Genomic DNA, 17,743 nt, shown 5'->3' on the forward strand with positions numbered 1-17,743 from the left:
TGAAGAAAGGGGAGGGGTCAAGTGGAGGCAGCTTTCCAGCCTGCAGACACTAAGTTCTATCCACTAGTCTTTCTCTCTGAAGAAAGGGGAGGGGTCAAGTGGAGGCAGCTTTCCAGCCGGCAGACACTAAGTTCTATCCACTAGTCTTTCTCTCTGAAGAAAGGGGAGGGGTCAAGTGGAGGCAGCTTTCCAGCCTGCAGACACTAAGTTCTATCCACTAGTCTTTCTCTCTGAAGAAAGGGGAGGGGTCAAGTGGAGGCAGCTTTCCAGCCTGCAGACACTAAGTTCTATCCACTAGTCTTTCTCTCTGAAGAAAGGGGAGGGGTCAAGTGGAGGCAGTAACCTGTGCTCAAGGACTTAAAGTTGTCCGACTGCGGTCTGCGCACGGAGCCAGTAGGGTAACGGGACCAGGAAAGGATAGAAGTCTGTACCATGACATTGGAGCAATGACCAAAGACATTTTGATTCATTTTCTATAGCTTTTTGGGCTATTTTACCTGTTGTTTTTTTTTGTCTCACTGAGATGTAACATCTATTTAAACTCTAGACCTAGCAGAGCACACATGCCATCAACTACCGGACAAGGATCAACATCAAAACATCATGTGGACGTGGGAAGAGAATTGATGCGTTTGGACAAGATGACCATGACATAAAATTGGAATATTTCTGTTTTTGTCCCCGTAACCATTACTGTCGGGGAAGTCGTTTTCAACCGTTCTATTCTCAACTGGGAGAGTCGGCCTGCCAAAGAAAACTGTTACTCAAGGCATCTTAAGAGAAGCATTTCTCCATCTTGCAGGTAAGAAAAGTGTTTTTTTGTCTGACATTCACCTGCTCATGTCTCGTTACATTGAGCTCTTAGCTGCAATTGGGGGGGATTATTTTAGGCTGTGTTCCTGTTTTGAAATGATAGCCTAAAGATGTCATGTTTCCGAGCAGCCAATGAGAGATCCGGGATTGATTATGACGAAGGCCTTGTTCATCTGTTTCCCGCTGGTTCTCCTGGCGGGACGTCTCCTCGTGGTCACCGGACAAGCCAACGAGCCCAACCAACCAGAAGTCCCGCCGCCCGCCACACAGACATCAGTCGTCTCTGGTAGAGAGAGCCTGGCGAGGTTCAACGCCAATGTCTCCGCCCCTCGGCACATGCGGCCTTCGCCGCCGATGTGCTTGGGGCCTACCGAGATCAGAGACACATTTAAGTACATCAACACTGTGGTGTCGTGTCTCGTGTTCGTCGTCGGTATCATCGGGAACTTCACGCTCCTCAGAATCATCTACAAGAACAAGGGCATGCGCAATGGCCCCAATATTCTCATCGCCAGCCTGGCGCTGGGAGACCTGCTGCACATTGTGATCGATATTCCCATCAATGTGTACAAGGTGAGAACAATCAAGCACACGCCAACATAAGATATGAACCATGCGCACACACGCACGTCCACACAGTGGTCAAGTGGTACAGGGTGAGAAACAGGCTGTACTGTAACATTGGGTTCAAAACAGTTTCTCTGTCCACGTATGTCTTTACCCGGTCATACAATAGCATACGAATTGGATGACGTAACTTTATCATACACCTCTGAAGGATGTGTAGTATTTACACGTCTTTATCTGAGACCAAGTTGCTTGTTGTGCTATATAACATCAAAGGAGAATTATTGACGTTGGTGGTTAGGGGAAATAATGAGAGAAGAGAGCAGGTTAGGTGAATTGGGTGTAGTTTAGAGGAAGGGTTAAGGTAAGAGTTAGCTAAAATGCTACAGTTGTCCCCGATGCGACTCGAACATGCAACCTTTGGATTGCTAGACTGTCGTGGATTTACGCCCACCCATCCTCCCCGACCAACCTCCCTACTTTTGTTTCTGTCTCAAGTAACTACATCGTTAGTCGGTGTCATACACTGAGTGCACAAAACATTAAGGACACTTGCTCTTTCCGTGACATAGCTTTCACCTGGTCAGTCTATGATCCCTTATTGGTGTCACTTGTTAAATCCACTTCAATCAGTGTAGATGAAGGGGGGGAGACGGGTTAAAGAAGGATTTTTAAGCCTGGAGACAATTGAGACATGGATTGTGTGTATGTGTGCCATTCAGAGGGTGAACGGAAAAGACAAAAGATTGAAGTGCCTTTTGAACAGGGTTTGGTAGTAGGTGCCCCTTTTTCCTCCAAACATAACGATGGTCATTATGGCCAAACAGTTCTACTTTTGCATCACCAGACCTGAGGACATTTCTCCAAAAAGTACGATCTTTGTCCCCATGTGCAGTTGCAAACTGTAGTCTGGCTTCTTTATTGCGGTTTTGGAGCAGTGACTTCTCCCTTGCGGAGCGGCCTTTCAGGTTATGTCGAGATAGGACTCGTTTTACTGTGGATATAATTACCTTTGTACCTGCTTCCTCCAGCATCTTCACAAGGTCCTTTGCTCTTGTTCTGGGATTGATTTGCACTTTTCACACCAAAGTACGTTCACCTCTAGGAGACGGAACGTGTCTCCTTCCTGAGCGGTATGACGGCTGTGTGATCCCATGGTGTTTATACTTGCGTACTATTGTTTGTATACATAAACGTGGTACCTTCAGGCATTTGGAAATTGCTCCCAAGGATGAACTAGACTTGTGGAGGTCTCCAATTTGTTTCTCAGGTCTTGGCTGATTTCTATTGATTTTCCCATGATGTCAAGCAAAGAGGTGCTGAGTTTGAAGGTAGGCATTGAAATACATCCACAGGTACACCTCCAATTGACCCAAATTATGTCAATTAGCCTATCAGAAGCTTCTAAAGCCATGACATCATTTTCTGGAATTTTCCAAGCTGTTTAAAGTTACAGTCAACTTAGTGTATGTGAACTTCTGACCCACTGGAATTGTGCTCACTCGGACTGGTTTGTGTCAAGAACTGCAACGGTGCTGGGTTTTCACGCTCAACAGTGTCCCGTGTGTATCAAGAATGGTCCACCACCCAAATGACAAACATGACTTATTGGAGTCAACATGGGCCAGCATCCCTGTGGAACGCTTTCCACACCTTGTAGATTGACCCACTGGAATTGTGATACAATGAATTATAAGTGAAATAATCTGTCTGTAAACAATTGTTTGAAAAAATACTTGTGCCCTGCACAAAGTAGATGTCCTTACCGACTTGCCAAAACTATAGTTTGTTAACAAGAAATTCTCATGAATTTATATGCAAATGATAGTCTTATACTCAGCTGGCCTCTCCCCAGATTGTGTTAAACGCTCTTCAACAAAGCTTTCTTAGTGTCCAACAAGCTTTCTCTATCCTTTACCTTGTTCTGAACACCTCCAAAACAAAGGACATGTGGTTTGGTAAGAAGAATGCTCCTCTCCCCACAGGTGTGATTACTACCTCTGAGGGTTTAGAGCTTGAGGTAGTCACCTCATACAAGTACTTGGGAGTATGGTCAGACGGTACACTGTCCTTCTCTCAGCACATATCAAAGCTGCAGGCTAAAGTTAAATCTAGACTTGGTCCTTCTCTCAGCACATATCAAAGCTGCAGGCTAAAGTAACATCTAGACTTGGTCCTTCTCTCAGCACATATCAAAGCTGCAGGCTAAAGTAACATCTAGACTTGGTTTCCTCTATCGTAATCGCTCCTCTTTCACCCCAGCTGCCGAACTAACCCTGATTCAGATGACCATCCTACCCATGCTAGATTACGAAGACATAATTTATAGATCGGCAGGTAAGTGTGCTGTCGAGCAGCTAGATGTTCTTTACCATTCGGCCATCAGATTTGCATTCAATGCTCCTTATAGGACACATCACTGCTCTCTATACTCCTGTAAACTGGTCAACTCTGTATTCTCGTTGCAAGATCCATTGGTTGATGTTTATTTATAAAACCCTCTTAGGCCTGACGCCCCCCTATCTGAGATACCTACTGCAGCCCTCATCCTCCACATACAACACTCGTTCTGCCAGTCACATTCTGTTAAAGGTCCCCAAAGCACACACATCCCTGGGCCGCTCCTCTTTTCAGTTCGCTGTAGCTAGTGACTGGAACGAGCTGCAAAAAAACACTCAAACGGGACAGTTTTATCTCCATCCCTTCATTCAAAGACTCAATCATGGACACTCTTACTAACAGTTGTGGCTGCTTCGCATGATGTAATGTTGTCTCTACCTTCTTGACCTTTGTGCTGTTGTCTGTGTCCAATAATGTTTCTACCATGTTTTGTGTGATGTATTGTTGTCTCTACCTTCTTGACCTTTGTGCTGTTGTCTGTGTCCAATAATGTTTCTACCATGTTTTGTGTGATGTATTGTTGTCTCTACCTTCTTGACCTTTGTGCTGTTGTCTGTGTCCAATAATGTTTCTACCATGTTTTGTGTGATGTATTGTTGTCTCTACCTTCTTGACCTTTGTGCTGTTGTCTGTGTCCAATAATGTTTCTACCATGTTTTGTGTGATGTATTGTTGTCTCTACCTTCTTGACCTTTGTGCTGTTGTCTGTGTCCAATAATGTTTCTACCATGTTTTGTGTGATGTATTGTTGTCTCTACCTTCTTGACCTTTGTGCTGTTGTCTGTGTCCAATAATGTTTCTACCATGTTTTGTGTGATGTATTGTTGTCTCTACCTTCTTGACCTTTGTGCTGTTGTCTGTGTCCAATAATGTTTCTACCATGTTTTGTGCCGCTACCATGTTGTGTTGCTTCCTTGCTATGTTGTTGTCTTAGGTCTCTTTTTGTGTAGTGTTGTGTGTTTTTAATTTATATTTTATTTTTAATCCCAGCCTCTGTCCCCGTAGGAGGCCTTTTGCCTTCAGGGAGGAAAACATTGTAAATAAGAATTTGTTCTTAACTGACTTGCATAGCTATGTAAAATAATTCAAAATGTTGGAAGCACAGAATTGTCAAGAAAGTAATTGTATGCTGAAGCATTAATGATGTCCACATACATTTGGCCATGCAGTGTAGGTCTCTAGGTCTGTAGGTCTGTATCACAGTAGCTATAGGTCTCTATCACAGTAACTACGGGTCTCTGTATCACAGTAGCTATAGGTCTCTGTATCACAGTAGCTATAGGTCTCTATCACAGTACCTACGGGTCTCTGTATCACAGTAGCTATAGGTCTCTATCACAGTACCTACGGGTCTCTGTATCACAGTAGCTATAGGTCGCTGTATCACAGTAGCTATAGGTCTCTATCACAGTAGCTATAGGTCTCTATCACAGTAGCTATAGGTCTCTATCACAATACCTACGGGTCTCTGTATCACAGTAGCTATAGGTCGCTGTATCACAGTAGCTATAGGTCTCTATCACAGTACCTACGGGTCTCTGTATCACAGTAGCTATAGGTCGCTGTATCACAGTAGCTATAGGTCTCTATCACAGTAGCTATAGGTCTCTATCACAGTAGCTATAGGTCTCTATCACAGTAGCTATAGGTCTCTATCACAGTACCTACGGGTCTCTGTATCACAGTAGCTATAGGTCGCTGTATCACAGTAGCTATAGGTCTCTATCACAGTACCTACGGGTCTCTGTATCACAGTAGCTATAGGTCTGTATCACAGTAGCTATAGGTCTCTATCACAGTAACTACGGGTCTCTGTATCACAGTAGCTATAGGTCTCTGTATCACAGTAGCTATAGGTTTCTATCACAGTACCTACGGGTCTCTGTATCACAGTAGCTATAGGTCTCTATCACAGTACCTACGGGTCTCTGTATCACAGTAGCTATAGGTCTCTATCACAGTAGCTATAGGTCTCTATCACAGTAGCTATAGGTCTCTATCACAGTACCTACGGGTCTCTGTATCACAGTAGCTATAGGTCGCTGTATCACAGTAGCTATAGGTCTCTATCACAGTACCTACGGGTCTCTGTATCACAGTAGCTATAGGTCGATGTATCACAGTAGCTATAGGTCTCTATCACAGTAGCTATAGGTCTCTATCACAGTAGCTATAGGTCTCTATCACAGTACCTACGGGTCTCTGTATCACAGTACCTACGGGTCTCTGTATCACAGTAGCTATAGGTCGCTGTATCACAGTAGCTATAGGTCTCTATCACAGTAGCTATAGGTCTCTATCACAGTACCTACGGGTCTCTGTATCACAGTAGCTATAGGTCGCTGTATCACAGTAGCTATAGGTCTCTGTATCACAGTAGCTATAGGTCTCTATCACAGTAGCTATAGGTCTCTATCACAGTACCTACGGGTCTCTGTATCACAGTAGCTATAGGTCTCTATCACAGTAGGTCTCTGTATCACAGTAGCTATAGGTCTCTATCACAGTCTACGGGTCTCTGTATCACAGTATCACAGTAGCTATAGGTCTCTATCACAGTACCTACGGGTCTCTATCACAGTCTCGGGTCTCTGTATCACAGTAGCTATAGGTCGCTGTATCACAGTAGCTATAGGTCTCTATCACAGTACCTACGGGTCTCTGTATCACAGTAGCTATAGGTCGATGTATCACAGTAGCTATAGGTCTCTATCACAGTAGCTATAGGTCTCTATCACAGTAGCTATAGGTCTCTATCACAGTACCTACGGGTCTCTGTATCACAGTACCTACGGGTCTCTGTATCACAGTAGCTATAGGTCGCTGTATCACAGTAGCTATAGGTCTCTATCACAGTAGCTATAGGTCTCTATCACAGTACCTACGGGTCTCTGTATCACAGTAGCTATAGGTCGCTGTATCACAGTAGCTATAGGTCTCTGTATCACAGTAGCTATAGGTCTCTATCACAGTAACTATAGGTCTCTATCACAGTACCTACGGGTCTCTGTATCACAGTAGCTATAGGTCTCTATCACAGTACCTACGGGTCTCTGTATCACAGTAGCTATAGGTCTCTATCACAGTACCTACGGGTCTCTGTATCACAGTAGCTATAGGTCGCTGTATCACAGTAGCTATAGGTCTCTATCACAGTACCTACGGGTCTCTATCACAGTAGCTATAGGTCTCTATCACAGTACCTACGGGTCTCTGTATCACAGTAGCTATAGGTCGCTGTATCACAGTAGCTATAGGTCTCTATCACAGTACCTACGGGTCTCTGTATCACAGTAGCTATAGGTCGCTGTATCACAGTAGCTATAGGTCTCTATCACAGTACCTACGGGTCTCTGTATCACAGTAGCTATAGGTCGCTGTATCACAGTAGCTATAGGTCTCTGTATCACAGTAGCTATAGGTCTCTATCACAGTACCTACGGGTCTCTGTATCACAGTAGCTATAGGTCTGTATCACAGTAGCTATAGGTCTCTATCACAGTAACTACGGGTCTCTGTATCACAGTAGCTATAGGTCTCTGTATCACAGTAGCTATAGGTCTCTATCACAGTACCTACGGGTCTCTGTATCACAGTAGCTATAGGTCTCTATCACAGTACCTACGGGTCTCTGTATCACAGTAGCTATAGGTCGCTGTATCACAGTAGCTATAGGTCTCTATCACAGTAGCTATAGGTCTCTATCACAGTAGCTATAGGTCTCTATCACAGTACCTACGGGTCTCTGTATCACAGTAGCTATAGGTCGCTGTATCACAGTAGCTATAGGTCTCTATCACAGTACCTACGGGTCTCTGTATCACAGTAGCTATAGGTCGCTGTATCACAGTAGCTATAGGTCTCTATCACAGTAGCTATAGGTCTCTATCACAGTAGCTATAGGTCTCTATCACAGTAGCTATAGGTCTCTATCACAGTACCTACGGGTCTCTGTATCACAGTAGCTATAGGTCGCTGTATCACAGTAGCTATAGGTCTCTATCACAGTACCTACGGGTCTCTGTATCACAGTAGCTATAGGTCTGTATCACAGTAGCTATAGATCTCTATCACAGTAACTACGGGTCTCTGTATCACAGTAGCTATAGGTCTCTGTATCACAGTAGCTATCGGTTTCTATCACAGTACCTACGGGTCTCTGTATCACAGTAGCTATAGGTCTCTATCACAGTACCTACGGGTCTCTGTATCACAGTAGCTATAGGTCTCTATCACAGTAGCTATAGGTCTCTATCACAGTAGCTATAGGTCTCTATCACAGTACCTACGGGTCTCTGTATCACAGTAGCTATAGGTCGCTGTATCACAGTAGCTATAGGTCTCTATCACAGTACCTACGGGTCTCTGTATCACAGTAGCTATAGGTCGCTGTATCACAGTAGCTATAGGTCTCTATCACAGTAGCTATAGGTCTCTATCACAGTAGCTATAGGTCTCTATCACAGTACCTACGGGTCTCTGTATCACAGTAGCTATAGGTCGCTGTATCACAGTAGCTATAGGTCTCTATCACAGTAGCTATAGGTCTCTATCACAGTACCTACGGGTCTCTGTATCACAGTAGCTATAGGTCGCTGTATCACAGTAGCTATAGGTCTCTGTATCACAGTAGCTATAGGTCTCTATCACAGTAGCTATAGGTCTCTATCACAGTACCTACGGGTCTCTGTATCACAGTAGCTATAGGTCTCTATCACAGTACCTACGGGTCTCTGTATCACAGTAGCTATAGGTCGCTGTATCACAGTAGCTATAGGTCTCTATCACAGTAGCTATAGGTCTCTATCACAGTAGCTATAGGTCTCTATCACAGTACCTACGGGTCTCTGTATCACAGTAGCTATAGGTCGCTGTATCACAGTAGCTATAGGTCTCTATCACAGTACCTACGGGTCTCTGTATCACAGTAGCTATAGGTCGCTGTATCACAGTAGCTATAGGTCTCTATCACAGTAGCTATAGGTCTCTATCACAGTACCTACGGGTCTCTATCACAGTACCTACGGGTCTCTGTATCACAGTAGCTATAGGTCGCTGTATCACAGTAGCTATAGGTCTCTGTATCACAGTAGCTATAGGTCTCTATCACAGTAACTATAGGTCTCTATCACAGTACCTACGGGTCTCTGTATCACAGTAGCTATAGGTCTCTGTATCACAGTAGCAAGGTCACTGTATCACAGTAGCTATAGGTCTCTGTATCACAGTAGCTATAGGTCTCTATCACAGTACCTACACGTCTCTGTATCACAGTAACTATAGGTCTCTGTATCACAGTAACTATAGGTCTCTGTATCACAGTAACTATAGGTCTCTATCACAGTAGCTATAGGTCTCTGTATCACAGTAACTATAGGTCTCTGTATCACAGTAACTATAGGTCTCTGTATCACAGTAACTATAGGTCTCTGTATCACAGTAGCTATAGGTCTCTGTATCACAGTAGCTATAGGTCTCTGTATCACAGTAGCTATAGGTCTCTGTATCACAGTAACTATAGGTCTCTGTATCACAGTAACTATAGGTCTCTGTATCACAGTAGCTATAGGTCTCTGTATCACAGTAACTATAGGTCTCTGTATCACAGTAACTATTGGTCTCTGTATCACAGTAACTATTGGTCTCTGTATCACAGTAACTAGGTCTCTGTATCACAGTAACTAGGTCTCTGTATCACAGTAACTATAGGTCTCTGTATCACAGTAACTATAGGTCTCTGTATCACAGTATCTATAGGTCTCTGTATCACAGTAACTATAGGTCTCTGTATCACAGTAACTATAGGTCTCTGTATCACAGTAACTATAGGTCTCTGTATCACAGTAACTAGGTCTCTGTATCACAGTATCTATAGGTCTCTGTATCACAGTAACTATAGGTCTCTGTATCACAGTAGCTATAGGTCTCTGTATCACAGTAGCTATAGGTCTCTGTATCACAGTAACTATAGGTCTCTGTATCACAGTAACTATAGGTCTCTGTATCACAGTAGCTATAGGTCTCTGTATCACAGTAACTATAGGTCTCTGTATCACAGTAACTATTGGTCTCTGTATCACAGTAACTATTGGTCTCTGTATCACAGTAACTAGGTCTCTGTATCACAGTAACTAGGTCTCTGTATCACAGTAACTATAGGTCTCTGTATCACAGTAACTATAGGTCTCTGTATCACAGTATCTATAGGTCTCTGTATCACAGTAACTATAGGTCTCTGTATCACAGTAACTATAGGTCTCTGTATCACAGTAACTAGGTCTCTGTATCACAGTAACTATAGGTCTCTGTATCACAGTATCTATAGGTCTCTGTATCACAGTAACTATAGGTCTCTGTATCACAGTAGCTATAGGTCTCTGTATCACAGTAGCTATAGGTCTCTGTATCACAGTAACTATAGGTCTCTGTATCACAGTAACTATTGGTCTCTGTATCACAGTAACTATTGGTCTCTGTATCACAGTAACTAGGTCTCTGTATCACAGTAACTAGGTCTCTGTATCACAGTAACTATTGGTCTCTGTATCACAGTAACTATTGGTCTCTGTATCACAGTAACTAGGTCTCTGTATCACAGTAACTATAGGTCTCTGTATCACAGTAACTATAGGTCTCTGTATCACAGTAGCTATAGGTCTCTGTATCACAGTAACTAGGTCTCTGTATCACAGTAACTATAGGTCTCTGTATCACAGTAACTAGGTCTCTGTATCACAGTAACTATAGGTCTCTGTATCACAGTATCTATAGGTCTCTGTATCACAGTAACTATAGGTCTCTGTATCACAGTATCTATAGGTCTCTGTATCACAGTATCTATAGGTCTCTGTATCACAGTAACTATAGGTCTCTGTATCACAGTATCTATAGGTCTCTGTATCACAGTAACTATAGGTCTCTGTATCACAGTATCTATAGGTCTCTGTATCACAGTAGCTATAGGTCTCTGTATCACAGTAACTATAGGTCTCTGTATCACAGTAGCTATAGGTCTCTGTATCACAGTAACTAGGTCTCTGTATCACAGTAGCTATAGGTCTCTGTATCACAGTAGCTATAGGTCTCTGTATCACAGTAGCTATAGGTCTCTGTATCACAGTAGCTATAGGTCTCTGTATCACAGTAGCTATAGGTCTCTGTATCACAGTAGCTATAGGTCACTGTATCACAGTAGCTATAGGTCTCTGTATCACAGTAACTGAGGATATTTATGCATGTAATAAAGCCCCTTTTGTGGGGGAAAACTCATTCGAATTAGCTGTGCCTGGTTCCCTGGTGGGTGGGCCTGGTTCCCTGGTGGGTGGGCCTGGTTCCCTGATGGGTGGGCCTGGTTCCCTGGTGGGTGGGCCTGGCTGACAAGTGGGTGAGTCTATCCATAGATTAGGGCCTAATTTATTTATTTCAATGAACGGATTTTCCTTATATCAACTGTTACTCAGTAAAATCTTTAAAATTGTTGCACGTTGTGTTAATATTTTGGTTCAGTATCTGTACATTTGTCTGTGGTTGGCCTGTGTGTGAGAGCGAGAGATACATTCCATGTCATCTCAGCAAGCCATGACACCCACCATCTCAGATCGTTCTGAAACCGTTTCTGTAGTTAGAAACGGATAAGTTGAGCATTCCTGAAACATATATTTTGTCGAAATATAATTTGATCTCTGAGATATTAAGCGAATTGATCACCAAAAATGTAATTTTATGAGATGTATATAATATTCAATAAATATAGTATCTAACATCCGATTCGGTCCCAGCTGAGAGATGAGGAATGCAAAGAAGTGGTCAAACTGCACGACGAAGAGAAAAATAATGGTTCAAATCACGCATCCATTTTTTTTAAATCTGCAACAAGTCCGTTTTGTGGAATATTCCCATCAATATCTATGGCCAATTGGTTGGAACCCTAGCTACTAACTTATCTCTCTGTACAGGGGGAAAAACATCACACTCCCCGCCCTGCCTACAAGGTGTTGAAGGTGTTCAACAGATGTCCTTCAAGTGGTGGACCATTCTTAATACACAGGGGAAACTGTTGAGCGTGAAAAGCACAAACTGTGTCGCCTCCTACCTACTACCATACCCCCGTTCAAAGGCACTTCAATCTTTTGGTTCTGGATTCTGGCTTCTGGATTCACCTGGTCAGTCTGTTTCATGGAAAGAGCGGGTGTTCCTATTGTTTTGTACACTCGTTGTTGGGTTAGGATTGGTGTGGGATGTGTGGGGTCCGTTGATGTCTTTTGACAATTTCCTATGTCTCATGTCGTACGCATTATAAATACATTTTTTAAAAATGGTAATCGTATCTGCTAATCGTATCTGTTTCTAACAACGTGAACAGTTTCAAAACAATCTGAAATGGTGGGTGTCGATGTCCTCTTTCTTGTTTTTTTTTGAGGTGGAAGGACCCTGGATAGTACTACAGTACTACAGATATTTTGATACTACAGATATTTAGGTACTACAGATATTTGGGTACTACAGATATTTGGGTACTACAGATATTTAGGTACTACAGATATTTGGGTACTACAGATATTTGGGTACTACAGATATTTGGGTACTACAGATATTTAGGTACTACAGATATTTAGGTACTACAGATATTTAGGTACTACAGATATTTGGGTACTACAGATATTTGGGTACTACAGATATTTGGGTAATACAGATATTTAGGTAATACAGATATTTGGGTACTACAGATATTTGGGTACTACAGATATTTGGGTACTACAGATATTTGGGTACTACAGATATTTGGGTACTACAGATATTTTGGTAATGGGAGGCCAAACTTTACATGATGAACTGCATACCAGAAGAATCTATCTGTGTGCTGTAGAGATCTGACGACCACATATGATTCCAATACAGTAGGATGAGATTGACCCTCAATGCTGATCGAGGGTCAGTTTGGTGTTAACCTCCACATGTGATTACAACAGGCCTCATAAGCAGTTAGAGCTTCTTGTCTTTTACTCATGACTGGTAAATGCATCTAAACTTTCATTGTTTATACAATATCATGAAGTAGATTCATAGTGTGAAATGCATAGTGCGAAATGTTGTGTCGTGTTTTATGTTATGGGCCGCGAGCCTATTTACAAAATGTTTCCATAGAAATGACATGGCAATCATTAAATACCATATGGTTAATACAACTACATGACAGATCATTGGGAATAACCCTGATTTCTCTATCCCCCTGTCTTTACCCCTAGCTCCTAGCCGAGGACTGGCCGTTTGGTGTAGGTCTGTGTAAACTAGTGCCGTTTGTCCAGAAAGCTTCAGTGGGCATTACTGTGCTGAGCTTGTGTGCTCTGAGCATCGACAGGTATGCTAACACACACACACACACACACACACACACACACACACACACACACACACACACACACACACACACACACACACACACACACACACACACACACACACACACACACACAGTTGCATTTATCGACTACCCAGAAATGGTTGCCCTAATGTTTCTCCCCCTCCGCTCCTACACCCAGGTACCGCGCCGTAGCGTCGTGGAACCGTATTAAGGGGATCGGTGTTCCCAAGTGGACGGCTATAGAGATCGCACTCATCTGGCTGCTGTCCATACTGCTGGCGGTCCCCGAGGCTATAGCCTTCGACATGCTCGCCATGGACTACAAGGGAGAGCACCTCCGCATCTGTCTGCTACACCCCATGCAGAAATCAGACTTTATGAGTGTGCGTAGACACACACACACACACACACACACACACACACACACACACACACACACACACACACACACACACACACACACACACACACACGAGTACACACACACACGAGTACACACACATACAGTACGCACACAAGCAAGAACCGCACGTGCGCACATTGAAAGCACGCACACAAACAACAGTGGGCTATAAGGAGTGTCCCTGGTCGGGGCCTGGTGTGGGAAAGTGGATGTTGTGTGCCGACTCTCCCCTTGTTTTAAAAAAATCAATCACTTGACTTTTGAGGCCCCCGTTTGTCTGGATAAGGAGGTTTGAGTGTGTGTGTGTTGTCACAAGTGCGTGTGTGTGTGTGTGTGTGTGTGTGTGTGTGTGTGTGTGTGTGTGTGTGTGTGTGTGTGTGTGTGTGTGTGTGTGTGTGTGTGTGTGTGTGTGTGTGTGTGTGTGTGTGTGTGTGTGTGTGTGTGTGTGTGTGTGTGTGTGTGTGTGTGTGTGTGTGTGCGTCTCAGAGTGCCCAATAGATGATAGGTTGAGCTTTTGTAGTTGTCGTCCCAAAGAGGTTTTAGATTAAGTGATGTTTTACCAGAAGTGAACTACGTTACCCAGACCCTTTGGGTCTGCTTGAGGTTACTCCTTCTCACGCTTCTTCACTTCCCTCATACTTCAGCATTAGGATTTGGCTCCCAACCAGAACCAGACAGACTCAGATTTTCTCTACAGTCTGTGGCTCTTTCTAAAGGGGAATTTTGCATTGTGAACTGCAGTAGACTTCAACAGAGTTTCCATTTATCCGGTGTGCCCTGTATTCATTGGTGTTTTCTCTGTGTGTCGCCCAGTTCTATAAGTCCGCTAAGGACTGGTGGCTGTTCAGTGTGTATTTCTGCCTCCCTCTGGCCGTCACCGCCGTCTTCTACACCCTGATGACTTGTGAGATGCTGAGGAAGAAGAACGGAGTCCAGATCACCCTGAGTGACCATCTCAAACAGGTAACCTTCTCTCTTCGCCCTTTATCTACAGCCTAAATCATTTAGATGGGCCTCTTTTACTTCTGACGGGCACTGGAGCCAGATAGGTGGATTAGTTGGCTGATCGATTGATCTCTGTGTGTGTGTAGAGGCGAGAGGTGGCTAAGACAGTGTTCTGCCTGGTGCTGGTGTTTGCTCTATGCTGGCTGCCCCTCCATCTCAGCCGCATCCTCAAGCTCACCATCTACGACGAGAAGGACCCCAACCGCTGTGAACTGCTCAGGTGAGGAATATCTTTGTGCCCCACTCGCTCTACACTGACCGTAATATTGTAAATAGGAGCTGAAATATGTTGTGTGTGTTGTGTGTGTGTGTGTTTCTCCAGTTTCTTCCTGGTGCTAGACTACATTGGGATCAACATGGCGTCTCTTAACTCCTGCATCAACCCCATCGCTCTCTACATGGTCAGCAAGCGTTTCAAGAGCTGCTTCAGGGTAAGACAGACACACACACACACACACACACAGCATCTAAACAGTGTGCCAAAATAGGGTTAACCCCTGATGGGCTTATATGTATGTACAAAGAGCTAATGTTCTCTGTCTCTATCTCTAGTCATGCCTGTGTTGCTGGTGTCTGCCAGCGGAGATGTTGATTGATGAGAAGCAGTCCTGTATGAAGCTCAAAGTCACAGACCGGACCGACCAGAGCAACTCACGTGCTACTAACAAGTACACTTCAGCATGAGAGGGGTTCCCGCGCACTCAATGGAGTCTCGTATTAGTGCTCGAAAGGACTAATTGAAGATCAGTCATGTGACCTGATCCTGACCGAAACCATTATGAGACGGCCATAAGATGTGTCATAAGAAGTGCCCTTTACTCAGTAGATGTAGTTTTAAACCGCCAGGGGAAAATAAGTGCCCTAAAGGATCCAGCGAAGTCTCCTCTGATTGGAGGAAGAAGTACTCAAATGTACTTAAACCCACGAGTGTTGCGGACAGGGGTCCCTCAAAGTTTTGGTTCAGAATAAACTGTCAAATCGCCAGAAATTCAGCTACAAATTAGTATACTTTATGAAAATCTGTTAATTTGGGAAATCTGTTCTCAAAGATTTCCCACAAATATTTCTTAAAAAGAGTCTCAATGTAATTCAAGATATGAAATTACAGGGGGGGGTCACTCTTTTTGGGCTTAGTTGTGGTCAGTTTGCAGTGTACAAATGATGATCCCGACCATCCGCTACGACAAAAATGGTCCCGCGGCTGAATCTAGTTGTCTACCCCTGGTCTAGAATGTTTAGCTGGGAGAGTGTTGCTGGAGAAGAGGATCATTTGGGGAAAGACGAGTGGAGGGATAGATATTAGTATTATTGATGATGAATGGCACAACATCGGATTGTCATATTGTGGAGAAATGACACTGCCGGTTGTGACTCCCCCTGGTTATAACCTCTATAGGAATGTTCATAAGGTACACGACATCAGGCAAACCCAAAGGGGCTGTGGCAGAGGCGTCATAGTGAAAATGCCTGAGGTTGAGACATAGGGAACGTTATATGAACATAGCAAGAAGGTTGAAATATTGTACTGTATAATATATGTGCGGCTTTTTTAACATATCCTGTATACTACTCTGAATTCAAGGACTTAAGAATGAATTCGTTTTCACGCCTTTTGCTATATTGCTTTTACACTATGTGATATTGCTAGGATTTGACTTGGATAGTTTGCTATGGCATCTTTGAATGTTTGACTTCACGTTCTGTATTGCTCCTAGGATTGATCTGTTTCTCATTAAACTGCTGATCTGATTGGGTCTGACTTCGTGTGAGGCAATCACAAGTGGCAGCACTTTCCAAACATTCTCACAATAGGTTTATGGCAAAAACAGTTCAGAGTTTGTCTCATGTATGAATCTTTTAGTATTCTGTAGCTTTGTGGACTGCCACCCAATATGATTTAGTAGCGAGGGTGACAAGCCAGAGACGGTTATTGGGGACTTGGGGACTCGGATGACAGGGAGAGGATACATTTCAAGCAGTTCTGTGTTTTTCTGTGACTGAATGTGAAAGCGCTGTGTTGATGCTGTTGTACACTGAGCGTACAAAACCTTAACGGAACGCCTGCTCTTTCCATGACACAGTCTGACCAGGCGAAAGCTATGATCCCTTATTGAATCCACTTCAATCAGTGTAGACGAAGGGGAGGAGACGGGTTAAAGAAGGATTTTTAAGCCTTGAGACAATTGAGACATGGATTGTGTGTGTGTGCCATTCAAAGGGTGAACGGGCAAGACAACAGTTTTGCGTGTGTATCAAGAATGGCCCACCACCCAAAAGACATCCAGCCAACTTGACACTGTGGGAAGCACTGGAGTCAACATGGGCCGGCATCCCCGTGGAACACTTTCGACACCTGGTAGAGTCCATGCCCCGGCGAATTGAGGCCGTTCTGAGAGGAAAAGGGGTTTGCAACTCAACATTGGGAAGGTGTTCCTAATGTTTTGTACACAGTGTATATAGTATACATAGAAGTCCTGTGGTTGTGATGACGTGCCTGCCTCTTTCATAGCCTTTGCTTACCTCTTTCTTTTTCAATTCCCCCCCCCCCCCCAAAAAAAAAAAGAATATTAGGAGAGAGAAAGACAGTCAAAGTAGACGTCCTAGACATCAACCGATCACTGCAGTTGATGCAAAACGGCATTAAACCAAATCCTGAGCCAGTGCAGATAGTGTACCGTACTTGAATTAGGACTGGTGACCACAGCATGCGCTCGTCAGGAGTTGATTGTACTTCAATGAAGTCAATAAGTAAGATCTCCCTAAAGACAAACTACTGTAACGTAAACTTGAATCTCACCATCCCAAACCCTTCGGGGGAATTGTTTTATTATTTTGTATTATTGTTTACTCCACAACCCTCTTTCTTCAGAGCTGTTTCGCTGCCCCCCCTCTCAGTACAGAGTGTGACCAAAGGACCCCATCATGTGAGACAGAGCGCTTCTTTGACCTGGGAATGTCCCTTCGGGCTAATGCAGTGTCACGCATGTCACATTACCCAATGAAAGACACCCACTGTCCATTCACCCCTGTCCTTCTCTCCCTCTATTCCACCCTATCTGCTGTCATTATCAACAACGGTGCCAGTGATGAGTTCTGATGGTTGGAAAACAGTGTGCTTTCACAGCTCCTTGTCGAATCGGTGCCCAGCAATGAACCCCGCATTGATGGCAGCATTAGAAGATCAACAGACTAGC

The 17,743-nt window shown here is 43.8% G+C and overlaps 1 protein-coding gene across 1 annotated transcript; it reads left to right on the forward strand.

The window, feature by feature from the left end:
- The first annotated feature begins 282 nt into the window (after positions 1 to 282).
- LOC124040847 (endothelin receptor type B-like) lies at positions 283 to 16,298 on the forward strand. The gene is made up of 8 exons (XM_046357947.1): positions 283 to 802; positions 943 to 1,386; positions 13,026 to 13,138; positions 13,320 to 13,524; positions 14,358 to 14,507; positions 14,636 to 14,769; positions 14,872 to 14,980; positions 15,102 to 16,298. Exons 2-8 carry the CDS (start codon positions 946 to 948, stop codon positions 15,231 to 15,233), a joined length of 1,284 nt encoding a protein of 427 aa, XP_046213903.1. The 5' UTR covers positions 283 to 802; positions 943 to 945; the 3' UTR covers positions 15,234 to 16,298.
- The last annotated feature ends 1,445 nt before the right edge of the window (positions 16,299 to 17,743 follow it).

The sequence above is a fragment of the Oncorhynchus gorbuscha genome, linkage group LG08, assembly GCF_021184085.1.
Source record: "Oncorhynchus gorbuscha isolate QuinsamMale2020 ecotype Even-year linkage group LG08, OgorEven_v1.0, whole genome shotgun sequence".
NCBI lineage: Eukaryota > Metazoa > Chordata > Actinopteri > Salmoniformes > Salmonidae > Oncorhynchus > Oncorhynchus gorbuscha.